Here is a 23,431-nt window from a genome sequence, read left to right as displayed (position 1 = left end):
AAATGTAGTAAACACACCTCTACATTGATGGGAACCGAAATGGAGGTGACCGACCGTATACAGTCCACCACCCCCTGCCAGTATGGCTGAACCTGGGGACATTCCCAAAAGATGTGCATAAAATTTGCGGAGGGCATGGAACACCGCCAGCATACAGATCCCTGGTTCCCAAACATCTTAGCTAGCCTAGCAGGCGTCAGGTAAATCCTGTGTAAAAATTTGTAATGGATGAGTCTATCCCTGGTAGAGACCAAGGCCTGGAAAGCTGCTCCCCAAACATCATCCCAGTCATCTCTGTCTAAACCTGAGGTCACTGTCTCCCAGGCCCGTCTACATGGCGCCAGCAGTTTAGTCGTTTCCTGGAAAAGGTCCCTATATAGCACAGAAACCGCTTTAGACAGCGATTCTCCGCGAGCCAATAATTCCAAATCACTGAGTTTAAAGACAAGAGGACCCCCCCTGAATTGGGCCTGAAATGCGTGTCTTAGCTGCAGGTACCTAAAGAAGTGCGTGTTGGGTAGGCCATAACATGCCTTCAGGTCGTCAAATGGGATGAGAGTGCCATTGGCCACTATATGGCGCAGGAGTTTAATTCCAAAGTTAGTCCACACCACTGGATCTGGGTAATCAAGAAAATGTGACAGTTTGGGATTCCTCCACAAGGGAGTCTCAGGGGAGAAAGTGACACCATCCTGGGGTCTCAGCTCATGGGCCACAGACCATGCTCTGAGTACCGAGCGCATAGAGGACGTCAAGGGGTAGGGAGCCCTCGGCCCCCTATAGACCAGAAGTGAGAGTGCCTCATAGGAGCCCACACAGGCAGCCTCCAGAGAGACCGCGGCATCATCCGGAGCGGTAATCAACCAGCGATTAGCCACCGCCAGCTGGCCGGCCAAAAAGTATTTATGGAAGCTGGGTACTGCCAGTCCTCCCTCCCCCCATGGTTGCTGAAGAATGGCCAGTTTGAGGCGAGGGAGCTTCCCCTGCCACAGAAAAGAGGAGATCAAACTGTCTATGGACCTGAAGATCGACTTTGGTATCCACACCGGTGAATTCCTAAGGGTATAGAGTAGAAGGGGAAGAATCTTCATTTTAATTAGACTCACCTTCCCAATGAGGGACAAGGGGAGGTTTTTCCAGGAGTGGAGTTTTTTGGATACGGTGGCCAGTAAAGGAGTCACATTGAGACTAATGAAATCTGTCACTGAGTTCGTGATTTGTAACCCCAAGTATCTGATCTGAGTCACCCACTGTAAGGGATTGGAAGGGTCAACCCGCCCGGGCGTCCCATGGGAGCGTAGCGGAAGGATCTTTGACTTAGTCCAGTTGACCTTGAGACCAGAGACCTCAGTGAATCTACCCATCAGCGAGAGTGCTGCATGCAGGGAAGGGCCCGTGTCCCCAAGAAATAGAACCAGGTCATCAGCATAGAGGGCCACAGTCTCAGTCAGGGAGCCCACCTCAATCCCCCTAACCTGCAATGAGGAACGTAATGCAATCGCCAGGGGCTCCATAACCAGAGCAAATAAACCCGGGGACAGGGGGCATCCCTGCCTGGTGCCTCTGGATACCGGAAAAGTGTCAGATACCCCGCCGTTCAGGCGTATTGCCGCTACTGGGCGGTCATAGAGCATTGTTATCCATTTGAGGAACACAGGGCCGAAACCCATGCGCTCCAACACCTGGACCATGTATCCCCAGTCTATGGAGTCAAACGCCTTTTCCAGGTCAAAAAACACCAGGGCACCCCCATGGGACAGCTCCCCATCAATTTGCGTATGTGTATACACCCTGCGCAAATTAATATCGGTAGCCTTCTTGGGCATAAACCCCGTCTGGTCAGGTGATATCAGGTGTTCCAGGCATTGCATTAATCGGTTGGCCACCATTTTGGTGAGAATTTTTAGGTCCATGTTCAACAGAGCAATGGGCCTGTATGAGGAACAATGAAGCGGGTCCTTCCCTGGCTTAGGGAGCAGAACCACATGTGCCTCATACCACGTAGGGGGCAGGCTCCCAACCTCCAGACACTCCACATACAAATTCAAAAGCCTGTGAGACAGCACCTCCGAGTAGGTCTTGTACCATTCGGCCGGGAGTCCATCAGGTCCTGGTGCCTTGCCATTCGGGAAGGAGGCAATTGCCACGGTCAGCTCCTTGGAAGTAAAGGGGGCCTCCAAGTCTGCCGCCGCCTCCTCAGGCAGCACCGGGATCTGAAGGGAGTCCAGCAAATCCGTTCAGTACCTGCCCTTCATATTGCGGAATAGCCGCATACAGATCAGAGTAATAGGATACAAAAGCCTGCATAATACTTTCTCTATCCCTCACTAGGACACCCCCCGTTGAATAGACGCAGGGGATGGCCACATGGGGCCGAGCATCTGCCGCCAAGTAGGCCAACAGTTTCCCATTCTTATCCCCTTTCTCAAACAGCTCCTCAGCCCTGCATCTGAAGGTACATTGTGTAAGGGTTTGAAAATGGACCAAGAAGGCCCTCCTAGCCATCTGTAGCTCCACCAGCGTGGACTGAGAAGGTGCCTCAGCATGTGCCTTCGCGCACCGTAGTTCCTGGGTCTGGAGCGCCTCTGACTCAGAATTTTTCTCAACTCTAGCGGCCTTGATGGCCGCTATGTACGCCCCCCGGGTGGATGCCTTAAATGCATCCCAGACCATATGACCATCCGCGGAGCCCTCGTTCACATTCCAATATTCCGCGATATGTTCTGAGACCAACGGCTCCACGGATAACTCATCCACCCACCCCGGGTGTAATCTCCAGACCCTCCGACCTCCACCCCCAGGTCGGCTCAGCGTCACCTGCAGAGGGGTGTGGTCCGAGAGTCCACCAGCTAAATAGCCAACCTCCGCCACCTGCGGCAGCAAGGCCGAGTTCGCGAAGGCTAGATCAATACGGGAGGAGGAGGAACTGACGTGGGAAAGATAGGAGTAGCCTCTCTCACCAGGATGTTTCCACCGCCATACCTCCTCCAGAGCCGCCGTGTCCGCCCACTGTCTGAGGTCGAGATTCCGCACCCGATTTGGGTTGGAGGCATCTAGCGTATAGTCAAGAATATTGTTAAAATCTCCTGCTATCAACACTTTTAACGGACCGAAAGTAGCAATTTTCCCCAGAACCTGGTACAGCACCTCCTTGCCAAAGGGGGGGGGGGACATAGACGTTCACTATAGCCCACAGCTGAGAATCAACATTCAGAATCACAATAGCATACCTCCCATCTGGGTCAGTTACTACATGCTCAATAACACATTGCAGTTTCTTGTGTAACAAGATAACCACTCCCCTGGCGTATGAGGAATAGGTGGAATGTATCGCCCTCTGTATCCAGCTCCTGTTCAGTGATAGGGTTTTACTGCCCACTAGGTGGGTCTCTTGTAAGAGAACGATATGGGGGTTCAGGGATTTCAGATACTGAAGGACTAGAGACCGTTTATACTTAGAATTTAGACCGCGGACATTCCACGAGACAACTTTAATATCATCCATTAATACGGGCGGGTATCAATTGAAAGGGAGGAGGAGCCTGTACAACCGGGCGACCAGGAGGGAGGAGACTGGACACAGAGAGCCACACTACAACGCCATATAGCATTCGATGAGCACATAGCACACAGGGCAGAATATAGTCCTCTGCACTTGCGTACAGAAAGCAGAACGTATATGCATCAAGAGGGAGGGAATAAGATGTTACTGTCCCGAGTAAAAGAAAAAAGAAGGGGGATAAAAAACCATACCAAAAAATTAAAAGTAATTGAGAAAAAAACAAAGAGAGTGTCAACCAAAGAGTCCCAACTCCCTGTTTGCTCCAGGCGAACCAAACTAAAAAACGGAACCACCGCTGGAGAAACTTAAAACCCAAAAACATATCAAACAGAAGTGGAGTATCTGTAGAGTTCATCCACACACAAAGGGGGGGAAAGGGAGTCCAGAGAGGCACTCAAATATCCCAACCTGTGTAACTCAGTACCTGTTGCTCCTGTCAGGAACGGATAACTGTTCTTACAGTCCCCTGTAGCATGTATTCTTCCACGTGTTCTCACTTTAGGAGGTAGGAGGGATGAAGAAGAGGATCACAGCAACGAGGAACCACTGCACCCAGCAACGACATCTTAGGCAGGTGAGTATCGCTCGCCTTCAGCTCACCTGCACCGCCATCATGAAGCTATTGAACTGGTCGGAACCTTAGGCCAGCGAATCCAGCCAGTCCACCGCCTCCGTCGGAGAGTCAAAGAATTTTGCCGACCCACGATGGATCACCTTCAGCCGGCTAGGGTAGAGCATGCTGTATACCAAGCCCCTCTCCCTCAATCGGCGACGGATGTCTGTAAAGGAGCGCCTTTTCTTCTGCAGATCCGGGGAGAAATCAGGATAGAGATGGATCACAGCATTGTCATGTTTCAGCTCCGGGTGTCTACGAGCCTCCGCCAGGATCAGATCCCTGTCCCTGAAGTTCAGCAGGCGAACAAGGAAGGCCCGCGGCCATGCACCTGCCGGTCTCCTCCCCGCTGGCACCCTGTGCGCCCGCTCCACCACATAGACAGGGGACAAATTCTGCAGGCCCAGGAGTTCCTTAAAGAAGGCCTCGGCAAACAGCACCGGGTTGGCACCCTCAGCCCCCTCCGGGAGCCCGACCACCCGCACATTATTGCGTCGGAGGCGATTTTCGGCATCGTCAGAACGGGCCATTAGGATCTTAACCTGCTGCTGCAGCTCCCCCACAATGTGGGTGGTAGAAGCTGCTATGTCCTCCGCCGCAGATATGCGATGTTCCGCTTCAGACAGGCGGCCCCGGAACTTGTCCATATCTTGCCTAATGAGCCCACATTCTATAGCGAGCGTGTCAATCTTCCCCTCCACAGAGGACTTACTGTCCGCGATGGCCGCCAGGATTGCGGCGGTAGACTGGCCCCCCAGCAGCTCCGGCGGCTCCTTCATCTCCACTGACGAGCCCTCCAAATCTAGGGCCTCCAGGTCCGCCATCCAGGACTCTGTCTGTACCGCCACCGAGGCCGGGGAAGATGACAGGAATGGCAAGATGGCCGCCGCACGTGTGGTCGGCGGCTGGATCCGGGCCGTATAGCCGCTCGCCTTCTTGGTCGAATTGCGCTTCCCAGGCATCGGGAGGACCGGGGCAGTCCCCCGGGCAGGATGAAGGTGCTTGCTGAGCAGAATGGCGCTGTATAAGCAAGGATTCAGTCGGATGGAGAGAACGGATGGCAGGAGCACAGGCTGAACACGTCCGTCTCTCTCTACATCCCGGCCATGCCCCCCACACCATATTTTTATATATTTTTTGCATACTCTATAGCAAGGGTCCTCAAACTTTTTTAAACGGGGCCAGTTTGCGGTCCCTCAGACTGTTGGGGGGCTGGACTATAGTTTAGTTTAAAAAATATGAACACATTCCTATGCACACATCTTATTTGTAGTGCAAAAAAACAGGAAAAACAATTGAATATCGTAAATATATATTTTTTTTAATCAACATAAACGTATTAGTATTTCAGATTCCCCTCACCAGATACCCCCCCCCCCCCCATCACAGAACCCCCTTATCACAGAACCTCTCCATCACAGATCCCCCCCACCTTTCAAAAAGGCCCCAATATCAGGTCATCCATCACATCCAGAGGCGATTCAGTTCGCATGTGCCGCGCTATATAAGTTTTTCATTCATTCATTCATTCACAAAGACCCCCATAAAAGATCCCCTATCACTAATCTCTCCATCACAAAGCTCCCGCCCAATCAGACTCCCCCCCCCCCCCCCCCCCAATCACAGACTTGCCCATCACAGATCCCCTCCATTGATATTACACTTCTATAATATCACAGCACCCCCCTCCCCGCTACCTTAATTGCACAAGACGTGAAGCAGGGTAGGTCCGTACAAAGGGCGGGATTTTGCAAGTGAATGGCAAGTGATTGATTGCTGTAAACGACCTGCTGCCTAGTAACCAATCACCCGCTTCTTAACTCAAAAAGGTCCCTCCCTTTGTCAGGACCGGTCATGTTTCTCGTCTTGTGTGATAAAGGTAGCAGAGGGGAGGGGGATTGCTGCAATGTTATAGGGGCAGTCTGTGGGCCAGGTAAATCACACTGGTGGGCCGGATGTGGCCCCTAGGCCGTAGATTGAGGACCCCTGCTCTATAGGATTTTAACAAACCTGGGACACCTTTTGGGTGCTCCAAAGAGAATAGTAATGTGGCGTGCATAGTGCACCCTCATGTCTGGATATTGTGTCCCGGTTTCAGGCGCATTGACATCCGGACACTTGATTCAAAACCCAGACTATGCAGGAGAATTCCTGGACAGGTGGCAACCCTACCCCTGCAATACTTTTATTTTATTTATTTATTTATTTTATAATTTCTCCTATATGAACTACCCACCCTCCCTGCATGGAGGTCTGGTTAAATTATATATATATATATATATATATATATATATATATATATATATATATATATATATATATATATATATATATATATATATATATATATATATATATATATATATATATATAATTATTCTACAGAAATGTGGTATATCTGTCAAGCAATAGACATTTCCTACTAATGATGGTAAATGATCATGTAAAACCCATTTTGCTCAAAAATGAAATACACTGGTGATGATATTGTATGATTAAGAAATTGTATTGTTATTACTCTCCTTGTTTTCTTTTGAAAATACAATAAAAAATATTTTGAAGAAGTAAAAATGAAATGCAAAAAAAATCTGTATAGATAACTGTTCTCAGTTGCATGAGAGCTGGGGGGGGGGGGGGGGGGGGGGGGAGCAGCCGCACACTGAGCTTCCCAGTGACAGGCTGTGCAGAGGCGCATGTCAGGACAAGTCTGATCATTGGAGGAGAGCAGGCTGAGTTTCCAGCAAAGCTAGAGAACTGACCGTGCTGTGCTCTCCTGCTTAGTCTGGTCAGTTTTTAATAGCAAAGCAGAGATACTGGCAGGGACACCAGTGATTTCACACAAGGGAAGCAATACAAAAAGAACAGGATACTTTCTCATAAGTACAGCAGGCACATATCGGGAATATGAAACGTTTGTGGAAACAAATGCTTTAAGCATGGGTGAACTATTAACTTGCAAATGTTAGTAAGTAGCAAAAAGGAAAGAAAACTAAAGAAAATTAAGGATAGGAAAAGTGGGGAGAACTCTCCCTAGTTTTTCATCTACACATCTCTATTTTTAGAACATTAAAAAACTATGGAATAGGACGCGTGTAAAAATCGCATACAATGTCAATGTAAGATGAACACTGCAATAATGGCTGCAAATCTGTACTCGCTGAACATGCTCTATTCTTTCCTTTTAATTGCATGTGTTTGTCATCCAGACTATTGGAGAACAGTGTGTAGAGCAGGGACAATGTGAAAAGCAGAAAAATGTGACTCGTCTTTCTGAATGTCTCTGCACGTGATCTGGGCATGGACGGTGGCAGCATGCCATATGGCACAGCCATTCATTCATTCTCTGAAACTGTTTGCATTGTTTCCAAAGTTCTCCCACAAGAGGCACAGAGGAGGGATAGAGACAACCTGGGAAATATGACCTGTAGTAAATTCCTTGTGACAGATGCAGCCAATCTGTGACTTGCTCTGATAGACTTTTAGTGCACCATTGTCTAGTGAGCCACAGCTTGCCTGTGGGTGACGACATAGTCTAATTTTTAGTTTTTAATGCAGCAAAATCTAAAGTGTTTTGAGGTTGACCTGGAACAAGTATGCACATCATAAGATGTTCCAATAATTGCTTTTACTTCTCTTGCTGCATGCTCTTGGTCAGTTTAAAGTATTGATCTACCACAATAATGCCCTGTACACACGATCTGAAATTCCAACAGCAAAAGTCAGATGTGAGCTTTTGAATGGAAATTCCGACCGTGTGTAGGCTCCAGCGGACTTTTGCTGTCGGAATTTCCACCAGCAAAAGATTGAGAGCTGGTTCTCAAGTTTTCCGACGCAAAAAAAAATTCCTATCGGAAAATCTGATCGTCTGTAGCAATTCTGACTAGCAAAATTCCGACGCATGCTCGGAAACAATTCGATGCAGGCTCGGAAGCATTGAACTTCATTTTCTCGGTTCGTCGTAGTGTTGTACGTCACTGCGTTCTTGACGGACAAAAGTTCAGAGAACTTTTGTGTGACCGTGTATATGCAAGCCAAGCTCGAGCGGAATTCTAATGGCGAATACACACGATCGGATTTTCCATCAGAAAAACCTTGGGTGTCTTTTCTGACAGAAAATCCGATCGTGTGTACGCGGCATTAGTCTATTTACTCTGCAAAAAAAAATTACTTTTGGATAATCCGTCCTGAAAAGTGGGAAGGGCTGTGCTTATTCATCTCATTCGTCCATCATTGTGTGTGTGAGGACCCATTCACACTAAGCACACAGTCAAAGTGGAACTAAAGGGTGTTGGTAGTTTAAAAAAGGGGTAAATACTTACCTGTCCAGTAGTCCTGCGCTGGCATCTTAATCTAAGTGCAGGTCTTTGGGCCTCTTCATTGACCGGTGGGGGATGACGTCGCTCCAGCACATGTCATCTCGGCACTCGGAGACAGGCCTGGCACTGGAAGCTGAGCTTGCAAACGGGCAGGTAGGGCGTTTTATACACGGGTACAATTTCCTTTTTGGAAGCACATTCATTCTAGGTGATAATAATTATGTAAAGTGTGGGCCAACTCAATATTGAACTCTACAGACTAATACTGGGGTGCCATTAGAGTTCATGTAAAGACGGGTGTCCCAATACTTGTGTCAATATAATGTATGTGTAGGCTAACCTTGTTTTCAACTTTTTTTTTTTTTTTTTTTTTTTAAGAATTTTTCTCAGAATATATATTTGTGTGATTCTTGTGCCTACAGAAAGCCACAGATACTGATGAGCCTCGCCCCCGGAGCCCAGCCCCCCTTCCTGCGTTTTGGGGATGAGGTCCGTACTGACATCAACAAGATAGAGGAGTTTCTGGAAGAGACCCTGTGCCCCCCTAAGTAGGTATCTATGACATACAAGTAATCATGTTGATGACACCTCGTTATACATTATACCAAGAACTGTGGATCGCTTTATTTAAACCAATAAAGCACTTGGTGGTTAGCACTTCTGCCTTTCAGCACTGGGGTTCTCCGTTTGAATCCCCGTCAAGACAGGGCTGTCTTATTAGCATCAAGGGCCCCTGGGCAATGTAATGCACTGGGGCCCCAGCTTGCCTCAATTTACACATCTACTTTCAAGAAATAAAGTATAAATAGTTGATAGAATTAAGCATATATTCATTAGTACTTTCAATAAAATCTATTTTGCAAAAGGAAAACATTCCATAAATCAAAGACTAGTCAACACAAAGGGCACAGATACGGGGGATGGCACAGTATAGGTTCTGGGATGCTTCCCGGGACAGTTTAATAAAAAGCATGACTGTCCCAGCAAATCCGGGACAATTGGCAAGTATGGTGTAATGCAAGATTATTGTGGGCCCCTCACAAACAATCCCCCTAGATTAATGCTCGTTTTGTCTAGGGGAATCGGCTATTTGTTTTAAAATATGAGCTGTACTTACGGTTTACGAGATGCATCCTCTCTGTCGCTTCCGGGTATAGGTCTTCGGGAGCGGGCGTTCCTTCTTGATTGACAGTCTTCCGAGAGGCTTCCGACCGTCGCATCCATCGCGTCACTAGTAGCCGAAAGAAGCCGAACGTCGGTGCGGCTCTATACTGCGCCTGCGCACCGACGTTCGGCTTCTTTCGGAAAATCGTGACGCGATGGATGCGACTGTCGGAAGCCTCTCGGAAGACTGTCAATCAAAATAGGAACGCCCAGTCATTCAGCCCATACCCGGAAGCGACGGAGAGGATGCATCTCGTAAACCGTAAGTACAGCTCATATTTTAAAACAACTAGCCGATTCCCCTAGACAAAACGAGCATGAAGCTAAGGGGAAAAAGTATATTGTACGGGTGAACCTCCGCTTTAAGATGGCCCTGCGTCAAGACACTGTCTGCATAGAGATTTCACGTTCTCCTTGTGCTTGCTGGGTTTCCTCTGAGGACTCTGGTTTCTCCTGGTTGGCACTAGTATGTGTATCTATGCATGTGAGAGGGACCTTGGATTGTAAGCTCCTGGTGTATGTACAGTATGTATACAGCTAAATTGTCGGCACTATGTAAATACCTGTGATAAAGATGTAAAAAGACACATATGCTTTTTTTTTTTTTTTATTATTATTACTACATCATGAATGCCAAACTGCATGCAATCAGCTAAAGCACAGATGGAATTACATATACAAGTCCCCTGCCACGCCCCCTTTAACCACTACTATTCCTTTTTTATACTGGCTTTTGAAATTTCCAAATGCAGCAATTTAGAATCTGGATGAAAGGTTTAGCACTGGGAAACACTGTTCAAAGGATAAAAAGTATTTTTTATATAAAACTATATAGATCAAAATGAGGGACTTTGTTCCAAATCAGGGACAGTCCCTTGAAATCGGGGACAGTTGGGAGCTATGAGTAGTATGTAAAGAACCCTGTCTGCTGCATATTTCAGCTTAAATGTGGGTGGTTGGGGGTGGTAAAAACTATCCTCAGCCACGCACTGCACACGTGCCTACGTGCTACAAACTAAGGTGTGTAAAACAATCTATGAAATGTTTCCAATGACCATTATAGTTGTAAGGCCAAACATTGGAACCTTGGATTACGACCATAATCCGTTCCAGAAGAATTCTCGTAATCCAAAGCACTCTCATATTAATGCGAGTTTCCCCATAGAAGTCAATAGAAACGAAAATAATTAATTCTGCATTGACTTTAATGGCATGCAATACCGCATGTGACCAGAGGTGGGGGGGATCGGAAACACCCGGGAATGGAGTATTTCCAAACGTCTCTGCTCGGCTCCGGCGCCCCCGCACCTCAGGCCAAATGCAGTACTGCACACCCAATTAGCTTGAATTCTCTACGTTTTGCAAGACAACACTCGCAAACTGAGTCAGAATAAAAAAAAAAAAGTTGCTTTTACTTTCAAAATGCTTGTTAACCGTGTTACTCGTAAACCAAGGTTCCACTGTATAACAAAACCAAGATATAATAGAAAAGAGTCCTTGCCTTTTAGGACTGCAGTCGGTTCTGCAGCTCTGAAAATGAAAATAAGCCATGGATTGGTTAGAATTGGAATTACTTTTTGTCCAGCCCTCCTTGTAGAACTTTGTAAGCGTGCCTCAACCTTTAACCAAAAACACTCTGTCTGTTTTCCATATTGTCCATGTTTGTATTCATGAATGTTATTTTATTTCTCTCAGATACCCAAAGCTGGCTGCCAGGAATCCTGAATCCCACACAGCTGGGCTGGATGTCTTTGCCAAGTTCTCTGCCTACATCAAGAACTCCAATCCAGCAGCTAACCAACGTAAGTGAAAGAGACGGCTGCATAGGGTGACCACGTGTCCCGGATTGCCCGGGACAGTCCCGCATTTTGCAGGTCTGTCCCGGGCACATTCATTCCAGGACAATACAGTGTCCCGGAATGAAACTGACACAGCCAATCCCCGGGCCTATCTGATGCCCCCAAAAAAGGCCGCCCCATCACCGCTTTACTCACTGAGAGTACTTGTGCTGGCCAGGAATGCCTGGAGAAGCACAATCCCGCCCCCTGCTTGTGATCGGGGAAATCATAAATCCCGCCTCTAGTTTCCAATCACTGTGCTGTGATTCGTTACAGCACAAGCTGATTTTTGGGAAGGGAGGGTGTCCCCGAATGGTAGTTTGGAAATGTGGTCACCCTACGGCTGCAGCCTGGCTACTTTATTTCCACTTTTACAACCAAAGTGGGATAACACCTACACTGCCTGTCCTAACAAAGGTTTTTTAGATCTCAAGGCTTGGCTGGTACAATGTATGCTAATGATTCTTAAAGCGGAGTTCCGCCGAAAAAACTGCAGCTATTGACTTTTAATATATGGACACTTACCTGTCCTGGGCGCCCGCAATGTCGGCACCACCCGAAGCTGATCTGTCCCTCGTCTCTCAGGTGCTATCTTCGGTTGCGGCTTCACTTCCTGGTTCCTTACTGCACATGCGTGAGTCGCGCTGCACGATCCCAACTGGTCCCTTCTGTCTTCTGGGAGACACACAGTTCCCAGAAGACGGGGGGGGGGGGTGGGGGAGAGTAGGCACCGGACAAATGGCGTAGGTCACCGCGGTGATCTATGCCTGGAAGTGGGAGCAAATACCTGTATTACACGGGTATCTTCTCCCTCCTCCCCCCTAAAAGGTGCCAAATGTGACATCGGGGGGGGGGGGGGGGGTTGATTCCAGAAAGCAGAAGTTCCATTTTTGGGTGGAATTAGGCTTTAAAAAAACAAATTCCCTCTAATTGCAATTTGAAATGGTTCAGACTAGCTTGCAAGCTGCCAACAGAGTCCTATGTATAACCTGTGCCACAGAAACAACTAGAAATGTAAATTTTGTTTTATGATGTCCAGTGTGATCGGGAACATATATTAATTATATAGTGGAAGGCTTTAAAAACTGACTACAAAAGTGGAAATACACTAGAAGTGCCAGGTGACTTGGATGAGCTTAAAGCGGACCTTCGGTCATTTTTTTCCCCTTTTTTTTTTTTTATCTATTAACCACTTGCTTACTGGGCACATATACCCCCTTCCTGCCCAGGCGAAATTTCAGCTTTCAGCACTGGCACGCTTTAAATGACAATTGTGCGACGTGGCTCCCAAACAAAACTGACGTCCTTTTTTTCCCACAAATAGAGCTTTCTCTGCGTTTTTTTATTTATATAGAGCGAAAATTTTGAGAAAAAAAAATATATTTTTTACTTTTAGCTATAATAAATATCCAATTAAAAAAAAAAATTGTTTTCCTCAGTTTAGGCCGATATGTATTCTTCTACATATTTTTGGTAAAAATAAAAATTGCAATAAGTGTATAGTGATTGGTTTGCACAAACGTTATAGCGCCTACAAAATAGGGGATAGAATTATGACTTTTTTTTTTACTAGTAATGGTGGCGATCTGTGATTTTTGTCAGGACTGCGATATTACGGCGGACACATCGGACACTTTTGACACATTTTTGGGACCATTCACATTTATACAGCGAGCAGTGCTATAAATATGCACTGGTTACTGTATAAATGTGACTGGCGAGGAAGGTGTTAATGTGTGCCCTGCTAGGTGATTCTTACTGTGGGGGGAGGGGACTGACTGGGGGAGGTGACCTATGGTTATCCCTATATACAAGGGACACACCATCGGTCTCCTCTCCCTGACAGGAAGTGGATCTCTGTGTTTACACACAGAGATCCATGTCCCTGCCTCCGTGACTGCCGATCGCAGCCGCCAGGCACGCACATCGGTACCTGAGTGACGCAGCGGGCGTGCGCGCACCCCCCAGTGGCTGGAGGCCGTATATAGACGGTCTCCCGGCATTTTCGAGCCACATTGTGACCATAAAAACTCGTCGGCGGGTGGGAAGTGGTTAAATCTTCTGCCCTTGTTTTAACTTTGGATAGTAAAACATTTTTTTTCTGCCAGTAAATACCTTATACAGCCCACTTCCTGTTTCTTGTCTAGTCATTAGCACAGGCTTATGACATCATGCACAGCTCTCTCACTCCCGTGAGAGTTTGCCAGGAAGGGAGGAGGGAGGATGAGTCATAAGAGGGGAAATGAGAGCTGCAGAGCTGGAGGTGTGTCTGTGTAAATCCCAGAAGTGATCAGGTCGTAGCTTCAGCTGCCCACAGTTAAAATGGATGCAGCCAGACTCGGTGGAGGGAGATTTCTGCAGCATATTTGGCAAGTACAGAATCACAGTATATATAAAATAGGCAAAGTGGTTGGAAGGAAGCTTCAGAATGGCAAAGATGTTTTTATTACAAATTTTGTGAGCAGACTGCAGTTCCTCTTTAAAGCTGATGGCAGTTGCCAGCATCAGCATTGCTAAGAGAGTGCCTAACATTCTCTGTAGAATTTGACCCCAATGAAACATCACTCCCAGCTAGCGAGGGCGCTTTGGCCAGCGAGGGAGCGATCTAACAGAAGTCTGTGGAAGGTTGTCTGTGATATCAGCCTCAGTTTGTCTGCATAGATCAATAGAACAAAGCGCTTAATCTGTGTACAGGTGTCCATTGTGCTGTTTGTTTACCGTGTACCCCTCCCCCGAAGACAGCCATATGGGGGATTACGCATGCTGTGTCTAAGGTGCTGTGCAATGCGGTAAAAAGTATCCCCCTTGTTGCGTTTTTTAAACTCAGCCCATTCAAGCCAAAGCACCCATATGGCAACCTCACTAGGCCAGCAAGTTTGGTCTTCCAGAGATCACAAGGTTAAAAAAAGGGGGGGGAAAAAATGAATAGAGAACTAGTGCAGCCACCTCATCTAAGGATTGGTAAGCTGCAATGTTACATTTTGATTCTGTCAGTTTGACTTAAAGTATAATTGAAGCACACTTTATTTTTTTCCACGTTTTGGATGGAGTGGGAGACGGATTAGAACACTTGTCCATTTTTATTGCTGTCTGTGCCCCCGCTAGGGAGTTTCTCCCACTCTATTTATCCTGATTACCATTATCATTTGAAAGTAAAATAAAATCCTAAAAATTTTGTGTTGTCCCCAGAAAACTAATAGAGGGGGTAATCTTCCAATGGGGACACTAGTTCTGGTGACCTTGGGGTCCCCAAGGGATTCCCTTAATTTGCAAGAATTTCCTCTCACTTCCTGTTTTGGCTATGGGACAGGAAGTGAAGGGAAATCTCTGCAATGGGACACAGATGGCAAAAAAATAAACTTGACGGGTTATAACCCTGCCTTACTCTTTCCAAAATGGGGGGGGGGGTGTATCTGCCCTTTAGCAGTCTATGGCCTCATACTTGAACCTTGCTGTTCATTGGTTTACAACGTCCTCTGCTTTAACTTTGCTTGCTTGTTCTTCAGTTTTGGAAAGGGGTTTCTCAAAGGCTCTGCGGACTCTGGACTCATACCTGATCACCCCTCTCCCAGAGGAAGTCGATGAAAACAGCGCAGAGGATGAGACCGTGTCACACCGAAAGTTCATGGATGGGGATGAGCTGACGCTGGCTGACTGCAACCTTCTACCCAAGTTGCACATAGTACAGGTCAGTTGGTATAGATGGAAACTTTTTTAAACGTTTCTCCGCAAAGTTTAGGAGGCCACATAATAACTTCTTCATGGAGCAACCATGAGATGCAGGATAAAACCAACATAAGTTCACCTTTATGAACGTGTGTGTGTGTGTGTGTGTGTGTGTGTGTGTGTGTGTGTTTTTTTCTTTCAATTTTTCATTTAGAAAAACCACACAATTCTATACAAAAAATAGATGAGTAAGTGAACCATTATACATATACCTCCATTGTTACTTCTCTACCTTAGCTCACTTCTCTCATATATTACTATTTAGGTTATATTCTGTAAAACCAGCCAAACCACACCCACCCAACAACACCAAAAAGAGGGGGACAGGATGGGGGGGGGGAAACAGCCAGGTAGAGAATATGTACGAGACCCCAGTCTATGAGGCATAGAAAATGGGAGACAAGGCGGAGGTGAAGGAGAAAAAAAAAGGGGGGGGGGGAGAGGTAAGAAGTGAACATATGGGAAGGGTACTCTTTTTCCCAATTTTAAAGGATCTACATTCCCTTCCTAACGTATGTGCTATCATGCATATGTGTATGTGTTTATTCATGTGTATCTCATATAGGGGATAGTGAGAAAAAAATGGGGAGAAACAGAGTCCCTATGCTCAATGCAGGGAACCTCCTCTGTTTAAAAGGGTTGTAAAGGTACAATTTTTTTTTTCCCCTAAATAGCTTCCTTTACCTTAGTGCAGTCCTCCTTTATTTACCTCATCCTTCGATTTTGCTTTTAAATGTCCTTATTTCTTCTGAGAAATACTCACTTCCTGTTCTTCTGTCTGTAACTCCACACTGTAATGCAAGGCTTTCTCCCTGGTGTGGAGTGTCGTGCTCGCCCCCTCCCTTGGACTACAGGGGAGTCAGGACGCTCTCTACGTTGCAGATCGAGGAAGGAGCTGTGTGTTAGTGGGCGTCCTGACTCTCCTGTAGCCCAAGGGAGGGGGCGAGCACGACACTCCACACCAGGGAGAAAGCCTCGTATTACTGTGTGGAGATACAGACAGAAGAACAGGAAGTGAGGATTTCTCAGAAGAAATGAGGACATTTAAAAGCAAAATGGAAGGACAAGGTAAGTGAAGGAGGACTGCACTAAGGTAAAGGGAGCTATTTAGGAAAATAAAATTGTACCTTTACAACCCCTTTTAAGTGCCATAATCCTCCATGTTTGTGTATCATATATATCTAATTATGTGCATTTATTTATATAGATATAACAAAAAGGACAACAAAACAAAAATTAAAAAAATACCCTTTCTTAGTCCTTTAGTGCTTGTTTTTTATTACCTCTGCCAGCATTCTATTGTCTTCTCCAGCCGGCTGGTACTTGTAGTCCATAACAGTTCAACTGAATGCAAAACTTGGCTCTTTGGACTACAAAGATGCTTTGCGCGACACTTCGGTCTCCTTAACTCTGCTTTCAGGATGCGATGACAAAGAATCTGGGCTGGGCACTAGGAGAAATTAGTTTCACGGTAGCAGCTGACTTTTAATAAGGACACTTGCCTGTCCAGGGTGCCCGCGATGTTGGCAGTCGAAGCCGAGCAATCGCTTGGGTCTCGGCTGCCCCGCCGCAATCCTCGTTGAGGGAATGAGGAAGTTAAGCGTTGCAGCTTCACTTCCCGATTCCCTACTATGCATGGGCGAGCCGCGCGGTGCTATGTGAATGGGCAGATTTCTCCTTGGAAACGCACAAGGTCCCAGAAGACGCCGCTTCCCATTTCCCAGGAGGTAGCGCGAGGAGGAGAACAAAAGAAGACGCTGTGGGCGGATAAGTAAGTGGCAGATTAAAGCGGTTGTAAACCGTATATATAATTTTTTTTTTTTTTTTTTACCTGCAAGGCAAAATGCATAATCAGCTAGTATGCACCGCATAATAGCTGATTATGAAATACTTACCTCAAAACGAGGTGAACAACACTTACCTGGTTCACGCCGAGCGAGATGTCATCTTGCTCCGGCGTGTCTTCCGGGTATCGCCGCTCCAGCGCTGTGATTGGCTGGAGCGGCGCCGCTCCAGCGCTGTGATTGGCTGGAGCGGCGATGACGACACTCCCGCGCATGCGCGCGGGAGATTTAAAATCGGCAAGGTCCGGCGGCTGCCGGATCTTCCGCCGTGGATCCCCCCTGCGCATGCGCCGCCCGCATTGCGAGGGGAATATCTCCTAAACCGTACAGGTTTAGGAGATATTCTTTTTACCTACAGGTAAGCCTTGTTATAGGCTTACCTGTAGGTAAAAGTGCAAATTTAAGGTTTACAACCGCTTTAAGACGATCTGCCTAGTAACAGCCACTTCTGGTAAGTATATAAAAAAAAAAAAATTGGCAATTTTTATTTTTTTTATTTTTAGGGGTGGACCTCCGCTTTAAAACCGAATCCGTCCTACTGTTAAGAAAATAAAAAATTACTAAGAACAGGCACAAAAAGATGTCCATAGACATATACTCATGTTCCTTTCAGAAGGTCATCATCTGCAAACACAGGCAGTTGGCAGAACCAGTGAGGGGCCGAGAGCTCCAGATGCATTGTTGAGGCTGCGCAGCTATGCGTCATGGTGTAACAAAAAAATAGGTTAGGTTGCACGTGGCCGGTAAACCATAGACCTGAGTGCAATGCAATTGTGATCAATGGATGCAATTACTGCTTGCTGAATAGGGAATTCAATGTGAAGGAGGGTGGATATCCCCTTCTGATTGCCTGCTAACCGTGGACCAGCCACTGCTGGCGGTGCAATCTACCACAGATAGCGAGTCTGCAGCTTCAGCATATGTGAATTAGGCCTAAATGCAGTTTGCTTTGTTCACCTTTCTGAATGAACTTTGTGAGAAGTGTACAGCAATTACAATTCTGGTATCGTTTGTCTTCTCTAGGTGGTCTGTGAGAAATACAGAGGCTTCAAGATCCCCCAAGAATTTTCTGGAATTCATCGCTATCTCCAAAATGCGTATCAACGTGAAGAATTTGTCAACACCTGCCCTATCGCTTCTGAAATTGAACTTGCATATGCCGAGGTGGCCAAACCCCTCAAATAAACCCATCCAGCTTTCTGGGAAGAGAAAGAGGAATTCTTTGTATTTAAATTTAATTCGAAACAATGGAAGAAAAAAAAAAACTTTCACATTCCTAGCTTTTGTTACTGTAAGAAGGACAGGGCGCCGATTGGCCTGTCCACCTGCCACTCATTTAACCTGCTCCTTCTTTTTGCTCTCTTTCTCATTTTAAAGTACTGTTATAATACAATACCATCATTGCAGTTCCTGGGTGTGACCACTAGGCAACATTTTGGGTAGATCTGCTCTTATTAGCTGTGTCTGTTGCTCGCCTTTGCTCCTTTGTGTTTACAGGGAGAAGAAATTGAAAGGCTACATATGTTTTCCTGAAAAATCTATATTTCCTCTAATATGTATATAGTTAATAATGAACTACGTCTTTGTTTTGGAGATCAGGTTACGCAAATGTGCATGTTGGCTCAGACACTTTCCTTGGTGGACTCCGGCATTGGCTAACTGCACAAACCTACTTTTGTTTTGGGTTTGCTGACCTTTTAAATTCAAATATAGAAGCAAGTGAGACGGACATGACCTCTGAGGACTGCTGGACCGGGCTGCTGTATGTATGTATGTATGTATGTATGGCCAATTTTTGTTTAGTTTTGGCTAAAGTAGGGAAGAGTAAAACAACCTTTTGTATTATTTTCTAAAACCTGTGGCCTACTAGGGAGATTTCCCTTTAATTTCCTATTCTGGTGACAAAGCAGGAAGGGACTCTCCCCAAAGCAAGGGGAATTTTGGGTTTCCCCTAATTTTGCTCTTTGGTGCCTGTGGTCACCCAGACAAATGGAGAGATGGAATCTTCCCAGCAGGGACACGGTCAGCAAAACCATTGCATTGGAATTTAAAATAAGGTGGAAGACTGTACATTAAAGGAGAAGTCCAGCCAAAGCTCCTTTGGACGTACTTCTGGTGTTCAGTGAGCACGGGGGAGGCAGAGCAGACATTGGTTACTGAAGGTCACCAGCTCTCTGCTAGGGAAGCCCTGAGAAATTAGTGATCGGTGGGGTTAGATTGCTCGGTTCTCAGTCTTAATGCACACAGGGCAGTTGAAAACCTTTTCTGAATGCTGGGAACTGTTGGTTTTACAACTTTTACATGGCGGGTTTATGCGAGTTTTGCAGTGGTAGTGTTTTGAGATTAGAAGCTTTTTTTAAAGTTAATCTCAGGAGACCCTCCCAAATGCCCACAATGCATGGAAAACAAGTCAATTAACTATTTCAGCCATTCTGTGAGAAAAGAGAGAGCAGTGTGCTTGTAGATGGCTGTCTTATTTTTTGTGTTTTCACTATGGTTTCCATCATGAGGCTCCGAAGGCCTAGAAAATTGCGTGAGAGGACCAGAGTTTGTCTCTACTGGACTCATCCATTGATGCAGGCAACAGCATGTGGTGAAATTTGTGTTTTTTTTTCAACATTTTTACATGTTCAAAAAGTATAAATTTTTTCCCCTATAAAAATGCTTATTAACACAAATGTGCATAAACACGGTTTACCGTGGTTACACGCAGTTGCAAGCATTTGGCGGTTGAACTGCGATTTTCTGCTTTCAATAAAACGCCTGTAACCTCCACTGCCTCTAAACTACTATAAATGCCTGAATGTACACATAAGATAATAAAGGAGAGTTCAGGAGCTGCCGGGAAAAAAAACGCGCCCAATTGCTCCTAAACTTCAGTTTAGCAGTTGTATTGTGCATGAGGCCCTAGAGATGCCGGGGACATATGCAACATTGGACTGATGCTGCATCCACCTAGGTAAGTATGATTCTGAAATAAAAAGAAAATCCATGCTTCTTTTTTAAAACCAACACGTGTCGGGGGGCCAAAACTCGCCTTTATAGAAAACTGTGTAAAGACTGGATTGAAGATACAGTGTTCATCTGCTGATAGCTTGGTTTTATATTCTTCCACCAGATTTTACATTGGAACACATTTGGACCTGGATTATGAAGTTGTGATATGGTTCTTTAATCTAAGGTTTATTTACATTACAAACCAAGGGGGCTGTTGGAATCCATTGCTGTGTAGAAGCTGCCAGCCCAGAATCCAAACACCCTATATAAACACTACCACAACACTATTGGATAGTAACATAAATAAGACATTTCCAAGGTTTCGATGCTACCTATCTATTCCTCCAAGCAATAAACCCGACCGAGGGTCTAATCATTTTTCCCACTCTGTCCAAAACAAAAATTAAAAAAAAGTTTTGCCTTTTATATAGACGCTAATGTATTGGCGCTAGCTTGTGTGACAAATTATTCTCATATGTGCTACTGTACATGCATGCCATTGTTTATACAGCGGCACCATGTTAAAGGGAAAGTACAGTAAGTGTATCATCAGTGAATATTTAGACTTTTTATTGCTATGTTTTAAATTTAAAATAATTTTTGGTGTGGGGTTTTCTATTTTATTTTTATTTTATAAGCTTGCTTATAAAATCTCTTTAAATAAAGGGATATTTATACATTAGCCACTAAGTGGAGCAAACCACCTAAAAGCTGCAGAGCGCTTCATAGGGAGTGCTAACTCCTAGATTGCATTGTGAGGTGTACATAATGAGCAAAGGTGTATTCTTTCATGTTCATATAGAAGTACAAACTTTTCAGTTGAAACCGGGTTTCCTAAAATGTTACTATTCTTATAGTTTATAGTTCTTTTTTACACACACATCTTTGAAAAACATCCCCTTTATTTCTTTTATATCTAGTTTAGATAAAAGCTAAAACATAAGAATTAAAACAATGGAGCAAACTACATACAAAAGGAGCTTGTTTATTTGATCAATATGTTATAATAAACCTCTGTTGGTTATTATGGTGGAATGGTAGTTGGGAATCCACTGTGTAGATCGACCTTTTTCAACCAGGGTTCAGTAGAATCCTAAGGTTCCTTGCGTTTTTGCTAGGGGTCCTTTCAGCAATGAGAATTTTTTGACTTTCAGATAAGTACCCAAGGACACCAATTATATTTTTATATATCTGTAATGGAAGAATTTTTCCCATATACCCAATGTAGTAAGCAAACTTCCCAGTGACCCCAAATGTAATCCTTCCACTGATTACCAGTGTAAAGCTGGCCATAACCACAAAGTGGGGTGCAAAACTTGTACATGGCATGATTAAATATGGCTGCCCTTTTTACATATATAATAAGCTATACAGAGAAACATGTTTTTGTGAAAACCTTAAAACAGCTGAGAACATATTCAGCAAGCGGATCTTCTACATGTTTATTTAACAAAAATAAAAAATAATTGTACTGTACATTCCTGGCGAAGGACGCTGATGCACACAAAGGTCACCCCATTTTCTGTAGGAAAGGCCCTGACAGGATTCATGTTGGTCTCAACCAAAAAAAGGAAAAATGTTCTAGTGTCCTAGAGACATTCCTATGCGTACATTTCCTGATCTCAAATTCTAACTATACAAATTCAACTGTGCTTTGGTAAATCTTTTCTTTCAGAAGTGCCTTTTTTGAACTTGGTTCCTCTCTGGACATAATCTGGGTGCCGCACTGGACCCTGGAGCCTGGATAACCTGTGTGATGCAGTTATCAAAATGCAAAATTCTTTCTATCCTTTATATTGTTGTTACAATGTTTTCTATAATATAAATAAAAATATTTGACTTATTTCCACTTCTTAGTGTCCTAAAATACAAGATGGTTTAGGTTGTGTGTGTGTGTGTTTGTTTTTTCCTCTTTGAATAATTGATCAGAATTTAGATGTTTTGACCACTTCAAGATCGGACTGCTTCACCCCCTTCCTAATTTTATTTTTTTATTAATTGCTGTTCTAAAACTCTTATGCCGCATACACGACCGTTTTTAATGTCATGGAAAAAACAGTTTTTCTCGACATGATTCTTGTCAAGCTTGCCTTGCATACACACGATTGTGAAAAAACAAAATGCTTGAGCAAAGTGCGGTGATGTACAACACGTAAGATGGCACTATAAAGGGGAAGTTCCATTCGAATGGTGCCACCCTTTGGGCTTGATTATGCAAATATCCCTTCTCATAATTTGCTTCTGAGCATGCGCATTTTTTTTTTTCCCCGTCGTTAAAGTCTACACACGACCATTTTTCACGACGTGAAAAACGTTGAAAAAATAGAGCATGTTCTATATTTTTAATGCCCATTTTTCACGTCTGGAGCCTACACACTATCGTTTTTAATGACCAATTAAAAAAATAGCATTTTTCTCGTCATGAAAAACAGTCGTGTGTACACGGCATAATGCAAAAAAAACAAATAGGTGGGTATATTTAGTCTGTGTGAAAGTTGTGTCTACAAACTATGGCATATATATTTGAAAATTGAGTAACCCTAATGTACTTATTAAAGTGGAGTTCCACCCATAAATATAACATTACATCAGTAGTTTTAAAAAAATGTAGTCCAGTAGTCCTTTAAGAAAAAAAAAATGTTTTTTAGATGCCTTCAAAGTGTTGTTGCTAGGCAGAATAGTTCATCTTCCCTCTTCCTGCACCTAGGTGGTTAAGCTTCCTAACCTACACCGCACAGACTCCTGGGAATGTAGTTGGTGTAACTTTCCAGGAGTCTGTGCACTCCCCAGTCTCGAAGAATCATGTGACTTGGACAGTACAGGTGCTGAAACCTGATCTGAAACCTATTACACTGCTTGTGCAGCACTGAGCATGTGCGAGATCTGCAAGGCTGAAATCCAGGAAGTCATACAGTCTGGCTTCATGATGCCCACACTTAAGATGGCCACAGTCAATTTCTATGTTATAAAGTGTCTAAATGCTGTAACAACCTAACAAAACTGACCTTAGTTTACAGACTAACTTTACTAGAATACATTAAGCTTGTGTATTACAGGGGTATTTATATTTAAAACGTGAAATTGTGGCCGGAACTCCGCTTTAAACACAGTGCACAGTAAAGGCCTATCCACACCACTGAGCGCCAAACTTTCAAAGATTTTTTTACTTACATCAGGGGTGCCCAACCAGTGGCCCGCGGCAGGGCCGATCCTAGGGTCACAGGCGCCTGGGTTCAGAAATATTTCTGGCGACCCCACATGGTCAGAGACTGCAGACCTAGTACAGGAGATGGTCAGAGACTGCAGACCTAGTACAGGAGATGGTCAGAGACTGCAGACCTAGTACAGGAGATGGTCAGAGACTGCAGACC

The 23,431-nt window shown here is 44.9% G+C and overlaps 1 protein-coding gene across 2 annotated transcripts in view; it reads left to right on the top strand.

Moving 5' to 3' along the window:
• CLIC1 (chloride intracellular channel 1) overlaps window positions 1–21,905 on the top strand; it is a 79,543-nt gene extending 57,638 nt beyond the window's left edge. For both annotated transcript variants that reach the window (XM_040323501.1, XM_040323503.1), the window contains exons 3-6: window positions 8,914–9,039; window positions 11,351–11,457; window positions 15,000–15,181; window positions 18,087–21,905. In XM_040323501.1, the coding sequence (XP_040179435.1) occupies window positions 8,914–9,039; window positions 11,351–11,457; window positions 15,000–15,181; window positions 18,087–18,248 (577 nt within the window). In that variant the 3' untranslated portion in view covers window positions 18,249–21,905. The remainder of the gene's footprint in view (window positions 1–8,913; window positions 9,040–11,350; window positions 11,458–14,999; window positions 15,182–18,086) is intronic.
• The last annotated feature ends 1,526 nt before the right edge of the window (window positions 21,906–23,431 follow it).

Source organism: Rana temporaria, chromosome 9 (genome assembly GCF_905171775.1).
Source record: "Rana temporaria chromosome 9, aRanTem1.1, whole genome shotgun sequence".
NCBI classification, from domain to species: domain Eukaryota; kingdom Metazoa; phylum Chordata; class Amphibia; order Anura; family Ranidae; genus Rana; species Rana temporaria.
This window is presented reverse-complemented; position numbering and strand designations above follow the sequence as displayed.